This window comes from Muntiacus reevesi, chromosome 9 (assembly GCF_963930625.1).
Source record: "Muntiacus reevesi chromosome 9, mMunRee1.1, whole genome shotgun sequence".
NCBI lineage: Eukaryota > Metazoa > Chordata > Mammalia > Artiodactyla > Cervidae > Muntiacus > Muntiacus reevesi.
Window position 1 is genome coordinate 1,986,903 of NC_089257.1, and position 14,768 is coordinate 2,001,670.

A 14,768-nucleotide genomic window follows, 5' to 3' on the forward strand; every position below is an offset into this window, starting at 1 on the left:
GGGGACAAAGCAGTCAGAGACACAAAAGACATATTTCATCAAGGGAACAGCAAGGATTGCAGTTGGCTTCTTTTCACTACAAAAGAAGGCACTGGATTGACAACATAAAAAAGGCTTCAGGAGAAACTGAAAAAATTCTACATTCAGTGAAACTATCCTTCAAAATAAGCACTTAATGTAACTTGTTACTGGAATCTGCGCTGTTTTATGTCTTCGGTACTCAGAAAATTCCGGTGATGCGATGATGGTCACAGATGTGATAAAGAAATCCTGTCTTCGATCAGCAGAGTTTCAGTTCATCTTCCTGAAATGAGGAAGTACTTCTTCCTCGCTGTATCGGCCTGGAGAATTTTTTTTTTCTGCCACTGATACATCCCCAGTATCTTTCTTCTTCGATGATTGTATCCGTGTTACCCTGATTCACTACAGATGTGTTTGGTGTTTTAAAGTTTTGTGCTGTGCTGTGCGTAGCCAGTCAGTCATGTCTGGCTCTTTGCGACCCTATGGGTTAAAGCCCGCCAGGCTCCTCTGTCCATGGAACTCTCCAGGCAAGAATCCTGGAGAGGGTCGCCCTTTTCCCTCCAGGGGATCTTCCCGACCCAGGGATTGGCAGGCGGGTTCTTTACCCCTGAGCCACCGGGGAAGCCCCGTATAGACCCTAAACAGAGATAAATACGACAGTGCTGGACGCAGCAGTGACACCGCTGGAATAGCGTGCTGCATTCATCCTTTACTGATTATGGGTGCTTTCCTACTGGCCATATGTGTCACAAGAGACTTACGAGCCTGTGAAATAAACCAGACAGAAACAGGAATGCTGCCAGATGACCTCACTTAGACGTTTTTTTAACGTTTCTTCAAAGCATTAACTTTACTTTTTAAATTTATTTCTTAATTGGAGGAAAATTGCCTTCCGACGTTGTGTGGGTTTCTGCCATACAATGGCAGAAATCAGCCATAATTATACACAGGTCGCCTCCCTCTTACTACATGGGGTCTTAAAAAGAAAAAAAGTTGAACGCGTAGAAGCACAGAGTGGAGTGGAGGTTGCCAGGGCTGGAATGTGGGGGAAATAGGGAGGTCTGCGGGACCCGAAGGGACGTCCGCGGGTGAGCAGTGGGCAGGGACTCTGGGGTTCTGCGGGTCGCTCACCGCTTGCCCAGCCCCAAACAGCCCACGCTGCCTCCCCGCTGAGGATGAGTCTGTCTTCCTCCCCGCCCAGCCCTCTGCCTCTCTGGCCACGTGTCCAGCCCGCCCAGCGAAGCCTCGCGTGGGGGCCCCTTCACAGGGGCACGCAGTTCCACTGGTTCCAACCACGGGGGATGGCGATGTGACGCAGGTTCTCACTGATTCTCCGTACGATTTTGTTGGCTTTGTCTGTGTGGTTATACGCGGGGACGCCGAGCTGGTCCAGAGCCCGGGTGTGGACAGCCAGCATGTGGGAGACGAGCCCGAGGCCCCGGTACTGGGGCAGGGTGGCCCCCATCCGGATCTCTCCCGTCTGGTCCATCAGGGACCAGGACGCAGGGGTCCCCTCCGGCCCCAGCAGGCAGAAGGTGGGGAAGGCCCGGATACAGCGCTCGATGAATCTCTGGCTCCTCTTATTGCCACCAAAATGCCAGAATTTATTCACCAAAGTGGCATGTGTAGGATCCATGGATGAGAGCTTAAACATCTCCTCGTTACTATTGAGAAGAAGGAAAAAAAAAACCCTCATAAGTCACACATACTGCGAAGTGTTATATATTTTTTTGCCCCCAAATTGTCTTCAGATGATGCATTTGAGAGCGCAGGCAAAGGCACAGATTCTGCAATGAGGCTGCCCAGATTCATAATTCAAAAGCGTGTGATTTTAACCAGGCAACAAATGTCTCTCTACCTCCTTCCTTTATAAAGTGAGTCTATTAATTGTACCTTCCTCAAAACCTGATGTAAGAGCAATTACACCACAAGCACCCAGGACTTGTGCCTACCTGCAGTAAGAAGTACCTAAAAGTTAAGTATGGTTGCTGTCGGCAAAGCAGTGACTCAGCATTTAATGAGGGAATTGATAACACCCCATTTTAGCGATAAGAAAACTAGGCAAACGGAAAATAGACAAGTGCCTGAAAGCCCATGCTAGCATCTGGGTAAAAGCAGAGCTTAGGAATCATGGAATCATAGACCGCTGGTGTCAGAGGGCCCTGGCCAGCATGGGCCAGAGAGTCCAGAGAGGGGAAGTGGCGTGGAGTGCAGACAGCCCCCGAGGCACAGAACACTGAACCTGGAGCGTCTTCAGGCTGTATAGGGGTTTGGGAGGGGTCTCCTGGTGGGGAACGAGGGGATCTGTACTCATCCCATCACACCTTTAACTATCCACGTGACCGGAACAAGCTATGTCATCATCCGAGACTGTTTCTGTCAGGAAAATAAGGATAAGATCTCCTATCTTGTCTACCTCCGGGGTGACAGCAGAATCCAGCGAGACTGTGGCTGTGGAGGTGTGTCCAGGGGTAACGGGATTCTTGCCCAGTCGCTAAGTCACGTACATGCCTTAGTGCCTCCATGGACTGGAACACGCCAGGCTCCTCCGTCCTCCACTGCTCCTGGATTTCGCTCAAATTCATGCCCATTAAGTCAGCGATGCTGTCTAACCATCTCATCCTCTGCCGCCCCCACACCCCGTCATGAATCACAGCCTTGTCGTGGCGAAGGGGCTTATGTAACCCAATGAACCTATGAGCCATGCTGTGCAGAGCCAGCCAACACGGACGGGCCATAGTGAAGCGTTCTGAGAAAACAGGTCCACTGGAGAAGGACCCGGCAGCCCACTCTATAGCCTTGCCTGGAGAACTCCATGGGAAGTAATGTATGATACTGCGAATGAAGCCTTTCCAGCCATTTCAACACACAGAGGACCATATGACTGGGAATCTCTGAAGAAACAGCATTTAGAGTATGAGTGACATTAAAGACACAAGTATATGAGGATCAGAGGGAAGGACATTGTGGCAAGACAAAGGGCAAATGCAATGGCCCAAAGCCATGTGTGGGTGTGTGAGATCAAGTTGCATAAAGAGGGTCAGAGCTGCTGGTAGGAGTAAGCAAGAGCGACGGGATAAAGTCCAAGAGGTGATGCGTTCCAGGTCTTTTGGACCTTGGAAGTCCATAAAGGACTTTGACTTTGATTTTATTTTCTTGGGCTCCAAAATTACTATAGACGGTAACTGCAGTCACCAAGAAAAAAAAAAATTCTTTCTCATTGGAGGAAAAGCTATGACAAACCCAAACAGTATATTAAAAAACAGAGATACCACTTTCCTCACAAAGGTCCATCTAGTTAAGGCTATGGTTTCTCCAGTGGTCATGTATGGATGTGAGAGTTGGACGGTGAAGAAAGCTGAGTGCCGAAGAATTGATGCTTTTGAACTGTGATGTTGGAAAAGACTTCAGAGTCCCTAGGACTGCAAGGAGATCCAACCAGTCCATCCTAAAGGAGATCAGTCCTGGGTGTTCATTGGAAGGACTGATGCTGAAGCTGAAACTCCAATACTTTGGCCACCTGATGCGAAGAACTGACTCATTTGGAAAGACCCTGATGCTGGGAAAGATTGAGGGCAGGAGGAGAAGGGGACGGCAGAAGATGAAATGTTTGGATAGCATCACCAACTCAATGGACATGAGTTTGGGCAAACTCCTGGAGATGGTGAAGGGCAGGGAAGCCTGGCGTGCTGTAGTCTGTGGAGTGTCGAGAAGTCAGACACGACTTAGGGACTGAACAAGAGCAGCAAGCTGAGCCACCTCAGTGGCTTCTGGCAGGTGAATGGACGTAATCCACATTACATGCTGAAAGCATCGTTCTAGAAATGGATTGCGGGGAGCCAAGAGTGAATGTAGGGATAGAGCTTGGGAGGCTACTGCAACAGTGAAAGAGCATCTTTTTTCAAACTCACATGGCTTTGGGTGCACCATACCCAACAGGTAATTGCTTTGTCTCTGGCAGGGAAGGAAGCAGTTTCCTCGCTGTCTCAGGCATCACGTAGAGAATGCACGGTGTGTGCTCGACCTTAACAAATTTAGCGACTGCAAGATTCTGTATCACCCCATTCAGGCTGGACTGTGAACCTAGAGAGGGGTAAAGTTAGGAGAGGAGTGACTGCCCTTGTAGATGGATGCTTCAGGAAGCTTCCCAACAGACACGTCCAGGATTTAAAGTCAGCAACTTTGCTTCTGGTGTTGCAAGTGACTGTGAACTGTGGCCACATCACTGCCTAAGGCTGTTTGCTCTTACGCAATACAGAGATAAGAATAGAAATACTGTGGAATCAAGCACACGTGGTATTTAAAAAATCATAGCCAAACTTGGGCTTCCTTGGTGGTCCAGTGGTTAAGAATTCGCCTGCCACTGCAGAGGACATGGGTTCGATCCCTGATCCGGGCAGATCCCATGTGCCTCGGAGCAACAAAGCCCGCTCTCTTGGAGCTTGTGGTCCACAACAAGAGGAGCCACGGCAATGAGAAGCACGCACAGTGCAACGGACAGCAGTCCCTACTTGCTGCAACTAGAGAAGGCCCGTGGCAGCAAAGACCCAGCACAGAAAATAAATAAAAAAAGAAATAGTAGCCAATCTTGCTTGTGTACGGATGACATGCCCTGGTATTGGTCTAATACCGCATTTAATCCTTACATTAACCATATGTATTGCACGCATGCTCAGTCATGTCCAACTCTTTGCAACCACACAGACCACAGCCTGCCAGCCTCCTCTGTCCATGGGATTCTCCAGGCAAGAATACTGGAGTGGGTTGCCATTTCCTCCTCCAGGGGCTCTTCCCGACCCAGGGATCGAACCCACATCCCCTGCATGGGCAGGCGGATTCTTTACCACTGTGCCCCCTGGGAAGCCCAGCCACAATTTTAGGTACTTCTATTATCTTCATTCTTTATATGTGAGGGAACTGAATGATAGATACGTTACACCACTTGCTGAAGATCACAAAGCAAGCAGTAGGCAGAACAGGGATGTCACCCAAGGGAGTCTGATTCCAGCAGTGACAGGTGTTCCTGTGACTGGGGACATGTCCATGGCACAAGAGCTTATCATTCCAGTTGTGGCTCAGTGGCAAAGAATCCACCCGCCAGTGCAGGAGACACAAGAGCCTCAGGTTCGATCCCTGGGTCGGGAGGGTCCCCTGGAGAAAGAAATGCAACCCACTCCAGTATTCTGGCCTGGAAAATCTCATGGACAGAGGAGCCTGGCGGGCTGCAGTCCCTGAGATTGCAGAGCTGGACACGGCTTAGCAACTAAACAACAAGCGACAAGGTCAGGGGGCTCTGCTCTCACACCCAATCACCCTAAGGGATCTTCAGTATGTCTGCAAAACACATCAGGAATCCTCGTCTAACAAGAACTTACATTACTCACATGTTGTTGAAAGAACCCTATAGTCTGCAACGCTTGAATTCAACTCCACTGAAGAGATGGTGTTAGCCGACACAGGAGTGACCATCAAGCTGAGTGTCTGGGGTCTAGTAGGAAATACTGACCATAGGGGATTGTACTCAGGATAAAGTGACGCTCCAGGTATAGATATGAGCAGTCCCTGCAGTGGACAGATCCCAGATCCCTTACGTACTTTGGATCTGCAAATGTTGTTTCCAGTTGATGACATCTGATGTGGTAAGGGACTCCTCACAGTTCTTAAGATCCTTAGAAAAGATTTGGTAGGTGTTGGTGTAGTGATCAAAGTCATCTGCCATCTCCTGTTTGGGTAATATAAATAAATCAAATTGTTCATATCCAGTGATTGGAATACTTGTTTGGTATTTCATTATACAGTGCTATTTTACAAACTAAATATTGCTATTTTTCTTGGTGTGCTATCATCATTCCTGAATGATTTTCACCATACAACTAAATCAGGTATTTAATGAATGATTCCACTTACAAGTAACAAAAACTCGATGAAGGTATTTTTATGTTGCATGACAATTTCAAATCAACCAAACACTTACCAGTTTAGAGTGCATTCTTCAGGGATTCTACAATCCTCAGGAGAAAGAATGAATTTTTGTTAAAGACAAGCTTCTGTTGCAAGAGTAAAAGTTACTCTGTTTCAAAGCCTTGGAACAAATGCATTATGAGGACAATATTGAAATAGGCACAGGTAACCTTGCATTAGAATTCTCACATGTCATAAAGCTGTACAGAATGAAGACCCAGGATGCCTTTAAAATGTAAACTGCAATGCACTGTTTAAAAAATAATTCATTTTCCCAACAAAGCTGAAACACAAAATTTGCTCAAAAACATTGTCTCAAAATTAACAAATAAAAAATGAGACTATTTTGAAGCTGAGAGAAGAAATCAGAGAAATCTACCCAACAAGGGCAGAATAGCTGGAAATCGTTGACCAGAAATGCCCTCCCCATCATAGCACCAGCAATTTGTTTCTAAAGACTGCATAAAAAAGTGAATGTTATTCTTTTTCGATTTCAATAGTTCAAGTATCTTTACTTTTGTATTCTGTTTAATTTGGTATTTTTTAAAAAATTCACTACACATTTAAATTTTACTTTCAAATAATTCATCAAATGATACTATACAGTTACATATTTTTGCATGTGGGAATTTTTATACTTTATTTTCAATATGCTTATAACATATTTATATTTGAAACAGATTAGCAACTTAGTTTGAGTGATTTTTAAAAGTCTAGTACTGAAAATATATCCCCAAATACAAGCATCATAATTTGTTCTTTTTATTTCCTTAACATTATCATCGGAGAAGGAAATGGCAACCCACTCCAGTGTTCTTGCCTGGAGAATCTCATGGCCAGAGGAGCCTGGTGGGCTGCAGTCCGTGGGGTCGCAAAGAGTTGGACACAACTGAAGCGGCTTCTCACACAAGGTTATTATATTTACCTTCACACATGCTGGGATGTTCCTTTCTAGGCTTAGAACACAACCTCTGTTCTTGTCAACCTGTCAAAAACCTATTATTCTTCAAAATTCACTTTTGGCAAAATGTCTTCCATGAAAGCTCTCTGGTCCTTGCCCTGCATCCTGACATCAATCGTCTCATCATCTCTTGGCCAGTGCTACTCCTGTATCTCAAATATTTACAGTATATTTTCACACCTTGTTGTATTTGTTTTGCTTGTCAGTTTCCCTCCAGACTCTAAGTTCTTGAGCACAGGGACCTGTTCACTCTCACTGCATTTCGTTTCTGTATCCCCAGGGTCTACCACATTGCCAGACACATAGCCAAAACAAACACAGATGCACATTCATTCTACCCCTGGCCCCTTACCTGCTCCTGAGGGCGGATAACCACTGTCTTAAAATCAGGCCACTTGTCCACCAGGGCCTTTAGACCAAATGGGTTTCCCTGGTTCATGTGGAAGACGGTCCCATAAACCTGCAGTGTCCCGAGAAAGTGAGAGGGGCAGCTTATCAGGAAGGGATTGTGAAGCACCTTGTTTGATCAGGACAAGGTTTATTTCTATGAAATCAGGTTAAGTACCTAAAAGGGCCTTTATTTTGGTCTTCACGGTGTTCAGGTTTTACCTTATTACTCCAAATGGAAATAGACTTTGGGTAAAACAGTGAGAATATTATGTTGTGTGTGTGTGTTAGTTGCTCAGCCATGTCCAACTGTTTCTGACCTCATGGACTGTAGCCCGCCAGGCTCCTCTGTCTGTGGAGTTCTCCAGGCAAGAATACTGGAGTGGGTTGCCATTTCCTTCTCTGGGGGATCTTCCCAACCCAGGAATCGAACCCAGATCTCCTGCCTTGAAGGCATATTCTTTACTGTCTGAGCCGTCAGGGAAGATCAAATATTTTTTTTATTATATTTTAAAATCCAGATATATAAAATGAATAAGTTAAAATCATCTGCTAACACATTGTAGAATTTAGGGTCATATCTTTCCATTTTACTCCTTTTATTTACACACACACATAGTCTTCAGGGTTCCCTGATGACTCAGTCAGTAAAGAAACTGCCTGCAAAGCAAGAACCCGGGTTTGATCCCTGGGTCAGGAAGAGCCCTTGGAGAAGGGAATGGCAACCCACTCCAGTATTCTTGCCCAGAAAATTCCGTGGATAGAGAAGCCAGGTGGGCTACAGTCCATGAGGTCACAAAGAGTCGGACACGACTGAGTGACTAATACACACACACAGGTTTTAAACATGAAATTAATTACCTAATGCATATTAACTTAACATCTGTTCCCCCCCTCGCCACATACACATACACACTATACCATGAGCATGTTTCTGCATAACACAAATCTATATATTCATTTTTAATGGTTGCATAATATCCATTATATGGAAGGACTACTTCAATTTTACTCTGCCTTATTGCTGGTCATCTCAGTGTTTTCTAATTTTCAACAGTTTATTTTTCAATGAACATTGCTTTTGCATAAATCTTGGTAAATATGTCTGATATTACAAATTCTACAAGGGGAGTTTCTGGGTCAAACATCAACTGTTGTTTAAATATTTTATTTTTCTTGCACATGCTTCCGAATTACCCTCCATAAAGGTTCAATGAATTCCCATCTATGTAAAAAGTAGAGACAGAGCATTGTGTTAACAACACAAGCTTTGGTGGCCAAGGTCCAAGGGCATTGCTTATTGGGCAATTTTTTAAATCTTTGCAACCACTTGTTCAAACACTGGTGCCCTCAAAACATTGAAGAGGCTGAGAAAGAGATTGTCCAAACGGGAATGAGCCACGTGGTTGGGGAGAGGAAAAACAGCAATCCACACAAGGGTGGACCTTAGGACCTAGATGCATTGAAACAAGATGCCTTAGCAGATGGCACGGAGAATGCCAAAGACCAGTGCCCAAAGGAAAGGCGGCTATTTGAATGACAAAGGACCACCTCTCACCCTGTGCTTCCCTACTCTTGCCATGAAATGTCAATGTCAGACTAAGGGGACAGAGGAGGAGGCAAACTCTTACTTTGATGTTGAAACTTTGACTCAACTGAGTTTTTATAAATTAAGTTTCTGCCATCAGCAGATGCGCAACATAGAAATTAAATGCAGTTTTAAGGAAAACAAAATATACGTTTTTCAACGTGACGTTTGGAACCTGTTGGATTTATACACACATTTCTGTGTGCATGACAGTGTCATTTAAGCAGAACATAGTGTCTCAGGTAGCCACTACATAGTGAAGGGACTGAAATCAACATGTGAGGTGAATCTACTTGGTTTCCTCTGCTTGGGAAATAGATCGCAGTCACTCAGGCTGCAACACACAAATTTTTCTCTCATCTGAGACTTATTAGCAAGTAGTCACTGAGTTTTAGGTCATACATTTGTAACAAGAATAAATTTTACAAATATCCTAGATTTCTGCTTATGGGAATAAAGCTATGTCATCAAAGAACCAGGTGAGTAGAGAGGAAAAGAACCTCATTAAAACTGAGGATCTCATATTGAGTTATTTTGCCTTACAGTAGAGTTGGGCTAAGATTAGCAGTGCCAAGAATTATCTCCAAAAAGTTGGGATCCTCTTAACACACGAAGTAAATAACAATTCCAACCCCAGACACAGAGCATAAAAGAAAACAATCTAACTTGGAAAATTTTTTCAAAGTAGGCACTTAAGATAGACATAAATCAGGCACCTAACTGATTTAGTGCCTCCCTCTCCTCCTTCTGAGAAAATACTTCTGAGGTTGTGTTGAATACGTGGTGTGGTTCCTGATACTCAGTAAGTGTCCAAGAAGTATTGGCTATTAACTTTATCATATCTTATTTAATCCTCCAAGCATCTCTGCAAGGTAATGATAGCCCTGCTTAGGACTTCCCTGGTCTTTCAGATGGTGAAGCATCTGCCTGCAACGTGGGAGACCTGGGTTTGATCCCTGGGTTGGGAAGATCCCTTGGAGAAGGAAATGGCAACCCACTCCGTTATTCTTGCCTGCGGAATCCCGTGGGCAGCGGAGGTTGGCAGGCTACAGCCCACACGGTCTCAAAGCGTCAGACAGGACTGGGTCACTAGCACACACACAACCCTGTTTAAGGCTGAGGACTGTCTTCCAGGAGTACTTACTTCCTCGTTTTGCTCATTGTACATGCACGAGCACTGAGGTTCGTGCAGTGTTACGCAGACAACCACGAATCTGTGGGATCGAAGCCGCCTGACCCCTGACCGTGGTCCTCTCAACAGCTCCCCGCCCTCCGCCTTGGTGTGGTGTGTCCTGGGCTGCACCAGGCGCCGGGGGCTCAGTCTACACAGACCCTAACCACGTGTCAGGGCACCAGGGAACACGTCACGCCCGACTCTTTGTGACCCTTGGACTATAGAGTCCTTGGGGTTCTCCAGGCCAGAAGTCGGGAGAGGGTGGCTGTTCCCTCCTGCAGGGCATCTGCCCAACCCAGGGACTGAACCCAGGTCTCCCGCATGGCAGGCAGATTCTCTGCCAGCTGAGTCACAGCGGGAGCCCCACCCCCGACCTCACCCACCCTGGCCAAGAAAGGATGTGATATGATGCTATTCCTTCCATGTTTCCCATCAGCAAGATCAGTATAATCAACTCTACTAAATTATACGTCATATTCGTGCTGCTCTGAGAAGTCTGAAGCTGTGATTCATCAATAAAAGAAAAAGCATTTATTTTAGAGACCAGCCCTGTATGCCAACAGAGTTTATACTTAAGGCTTTTGTTGTTGTTGTCTATTGTTTTTGTGTATCTTATAAATTGTATTGGTTTTTAATTCAAATTGTCCATTGCTAGTACACAGAAAAACAATTTTTGTATTTCGTATATTCACCCTAAAGCCTTGGCTAAACTTAGTTATACATCTAGGAGCTTTGGGAATCTGTGTTTCTTTTTGGTAGATTCCTAAAGATTTTTCTCATTAGACAATTATACCATCTGTGAATAAACACTATTTTATTTTTTTCCAATATGAATTTTTCTTATTTCTTTTTCTTATCTTGTTGTGTTGGCTAGGATATCTAGTACCATTCCCACCAGGAGTGGTGGGAATCTTAGGTATAGATTATTCCAGTACACTTGTCATCAGGTTGAAGAAATGCCCTCCTATTTCTAGTCTGCTGATAGTTTTATCTTTATCAGAAACATTACATTCTGTCAAACATTTTTCTGCATCTATTGAGAGAGGATCCACGGCTTTTCTTCAGTCTGTTGATAGCAGTGAACTGCACTGATTGACTTCTGAATGCTGAATCTGCCTTGCCTTTCCAAGATGAACTTACCTTGGTTATGATGTATTACCCTTTTGACATGTTGACAGATTTGTCTTGATATTATTTTGTTAATGGATATCTCTGTCCACAAAGAATATTGCTCTGTAGTGTTCTTTTCGGTATCAGGTTAATTGTGGACTCATAGAATGATTTGGGAAGTGTTTTCTCCTCTGCTCCATTCTGCAAGGGTTTTTGTGGAAGTGATATTATTTCTTCCTTATGTGTGAGATAGAAATTGCCACTGACAATATCTGAGCATGGAATTTTCTTTGTTGGAAGGTTTCAAACTACAAAATCAGTTTCTCCAATAGATACAGGGCAATTTAGGTTGCATATTTCTTCTTCAGTGACCTTTGGTGAGTCATGCTTTTCACAGAATATAAAATGTGAAATTTATGGACTTCAAAAAGTTCATAGTATTGAAAATTGTTTTCACTGGAAGTGCCAAGTCTTAACCACTGGTCTGCCAGAGAAGCCCCTAGACTGTTATCCTTTTCAGTTTAAGCACTTAATGCTATCTGCTTCTCTGTTATCAGCTGCTTTAGTTGCATCTCAAAGCTTTTCATACATTGTATTTTTATTTCCATTCAACTAAAATGCTTTCTAATTCTCCTTGCAATTTTAAGCATGACTTATTTAAAGCTATGTTGTATACTTTTAGAAATTCAGGTATTTTCCAGATATCTTTCAGGGTTTTGGGTTTTTTCCTTTTTTTTTCAGTTTAAGTCTACATTGTTCAAGAGCATACTTGCTATATTTCAATTCTTCTAAAAATTTTAAAAATATGGTCTATTTTGCTAAACATTCCATGTGCACTTGAAAATATTATGTACCCCGCCATGGCTGTGGGAAGCATTCTGTGAATCTCGATTTATTCTAGTTGGTTCATTTCATACACAGTAAGCTCATAAATGTGTGTGTAGGTTTTCTGCCTCTCCTACAGATTACTGCGGGAGGAGTGTTGGGCTCTTTATACCTGCGTGCTTCCCTATTTCTTCTTTCAGTTTTACCAGTTTTTGTCTCATGTACTGTGAGCCTCTGTTGATGGGTGTATACATTTCAGGCTTTCTTGTATCTTCTTGGTGCATTGATTCCCTCATCATAATGCAGGGGCACTCCTTATCTCTAGGAAAGGCCTCCTCCCTTTGTAATATATATTATTGCAAGAAAAAACACTCCGCTTCCCTATGGCGCATGTGATGATCTACTTGTCTGTTGTGCATAGATCATTCCTTAAACATAATTTCTGTCTCACTCGAAGTTAAACCTAATCCTTGGGGGTTGACAAAAACAGAATTTGACCCATTATTAATTACAAAGAAGAACCAGAATCGATAGCTTTTCATCAGGCACTTGATTGATTGATAAGAATAAACATTGGCTTTGCCAATTCTGGGGAAAAAGAACCTTCCAGAGTTACATAACATGAGTTGAAGGGGCGCGAGGGACGCTTTGGCATCGTCACACGGCAAAGAAGGGAAGGGCTCCAGCCACAGCGTCGCCACTCCCTGCTGGCATGACGACCTTGGGCAGGTCATCTCCCTGACCCCCCTTCCTCCGTGCTTCTGCAGACAGGGGGGGTGAACCAACGAGCGCCGGGTGAGTGAGCTCGCACGGAGTAGGCGCTCAGGGAGGCCTCGTTCCCTTTCCTGCCTCTCCTTAAGCTGCTCCTGGCCCTGGTCCCCTTAAGGACGTTCCACTCTCACCTTTAAGGACTCAGGGAGACTCGTCCGCAAGGACTTCTCTAACATCTTCAGCAGGTGGGGGCCTTGTAACTGGAGCATCTCGGCAGGTCCCTTAACCTAAAGAGAGGATCAGCAAGCAAGGAATGAGAAGTGCTGGAAGACGCGCAGAGACGCCCACGGCCCTGTCTCCTGGGAAACAGCAACAGTTAAAAAACAAAACAAAACAAAACCGCCTCCACTGCCTTCATGTTTCTGAGGGTCTTCCTGCAAGGAACTGCCCTTCTCCCATTGGGCTTAAGCCTCACCACGACCCTGACGTCATCTGTGACAAGGCCAGGTACTAATCCCTCAAACTCCCCATCTTCAACAGCTCATACAAGTCAACGTAAAGAACCTCAGACAAACAGGCAAACACCCCACTGAAAGGGCGTGAGAACTGGATTGGTTCTAGCTGTTTGCTCTCCCTTCCGACACACTTAGGCGGACGGCTTATCCCCACTGAGCACCGGCCACAGCGTGTTCTAACGGCTTAGCAGGGCTGTTGGCTTGACAGAGCATTAATCGTCTTCTCTGCTGCACACAGTCCTCCGCACTGCGATCCACTCTCAGCCCAAGCCGACACCGGCGTTCAGAACGATCCTCCGTGACACCCTGCCGACTCCTTTCCATAAAATAACCCTCTTCTGCCTCACCTTTCCGATGTTTGTAGATCTTACCGTCTGAGAGTTCTTCTGATGAAATAATACCCTCTTCCTATTTCAGCACTCCTTTTCCCTCTGGAAATAATCCTTTCAAATAAAGTCTCTCCTTACCAAAGTCTGGCTTTGATTTTTATTTAAGGGTATTTTGCTATAGTTTCATCATAATTGAAATAGACTTGTGTGACTAGCCGGGAAACCTAAGTACTGATTTAGTCATCCATGCAGTCATTTGCTTATTCAATCACTCATTAAGTTTTAACATTTATTGAGAACTTAACTGTATTCAACAAATGAGTTCAGCTAGGCTGAACTACATTTCCCAGAATTCCCTTCCCTTTATGTTTCCACTTAGGGTGGACCACAGAGATTCCCTGGTAGCTCAGCTGATAAAGAATCCGCCTGTCATGCAGGAGACCTCAGCTGGATTCCTGGGCTGGGAAGAACCCCTGGAGAAGGGAGAGGCTACCCGCTCCAGTGTTCTTGGGCAGCCCTTGTGGCTCAGCTGGTAAAGAATCCACCTGCCATTCGGGAGACCTCAGTTCAATTCCTGGGCTGGGAAGATCCTCTGGAGGGAGGCATGGCAATCCACTCCGGCATTCTCACCTGGAGAATCCCCGTAGACAGAGGGGCCCGGCGGGCGACAGCCATGGGGTCACACAGGGTCGGACACGCCTGAGCAGCTAAGCAGACAGCACGGAGAGATTCCCATGGAAAATCTGGTAGCGGTCGTTCAGTCGCTCAGTCCTGTCTGACCCTGTGACCCATGGACGGCAGCACGCCAGGCTTCCCTGTCCTTCACTATCACCCGGAGTTTGCTCAAACTCATGCCCATCGAGTCGGTGATGCCACCCCACCATCTCATCCTCTGCTGCCCCCTTCTCCTCCCGCCTCCTGTCTTTCCCAGTGGAAAACCCGGAGAGCAGAATTAAAGCAGCAGGCATTCTGCAGCTGACCTCAGGGATGCCCAGGTGGCTCCGTGATAAAGAATCTGCCTCCCAATGTAGGAGACTCAGGAGACGTTGGTTCAATCCCTGGGTCAGGAAGATCCCTTGGAGGAGGAAATAGCAACCCACTCCAGTATTTCTGCAGGAAAACCCCACAGACAGAGGAGCGGGCAGGTTGCACAAAGTTGGCCGTGGCACAATAACTGAAGACGTAA

General features: G+C 45.3%; 1 protein-coding gene across 2 annotated transcripts; it reads right to left on the reverse strand.

Annotated features, from left to right (window-relative positions):
* Nucleotides 1–56: 56 nt before the first annotated feature.
* LOC136174243 (glycine N-phenylacetyltransferase-like) lies at nucleotides 57–13,025 on the reverse strand. Of its 2 annotated transcripts, XM_065944252.1 has the most exons (5): nucleotides 12,930–13,025; nucleotides 7,296–7,403; nucleotides 5,617–5,743; nucleotides 3,933–4,104; nucleotides 57–1,685 (listed from the first exon to the last, which is right to left on the reverse strand). In XM_065944252.1, the coding sequence occupies exons 1-5, from the start codon at nucleotides 13,005–13,007 to the stop codon at nucleotides 1,283–1,285; spliced, it is 888 nt and encodes a 295-aa protein (XP_065800324.1). In that variant the 5' UTR covers nucleotides 13,008–13,025; the 3' UTR covers nucleotides 57–1,282. The 2 variants fall into 2 exon arrangements, with proteins under 2 accessions (XP_065800324.1, XP_065800325.1); XM_065944253.1 differs by lacking the exon at nucleotides 7,296–7,403.
* Nucleotides 13,026–14,768: the final 1,743 nt, after the last annotated feature.

What these genes read in the sequence shown, in the direction of transcription:
- LOC136174243 (XM_065944252.1), bottom strand. Translation starts at nt 13,007, where the DNA reads ATGCTCCAGTTACAAGGCCCCCACCTGCTGAAGATGTTAGAGAAGTCC. An exon ending in GTCTCCCTGAGTCCTTAAAG is followed by an intron (nt 7,404 to 12,929) that starts GTGAGAGTGGAA and finishes GGGACACTGCAG; the next exon opens with GTTTATGGGACCGTCTTCCA. An exon ending in TTATCCGCCCTCAGGAGCAG is followed by an intron (nt 5,744 to 7,295) that starts GTAAGGGGCCAG and finishes TTACCCAAACAG; the next exon opens with GAGATGGCAGATGACTTTGA.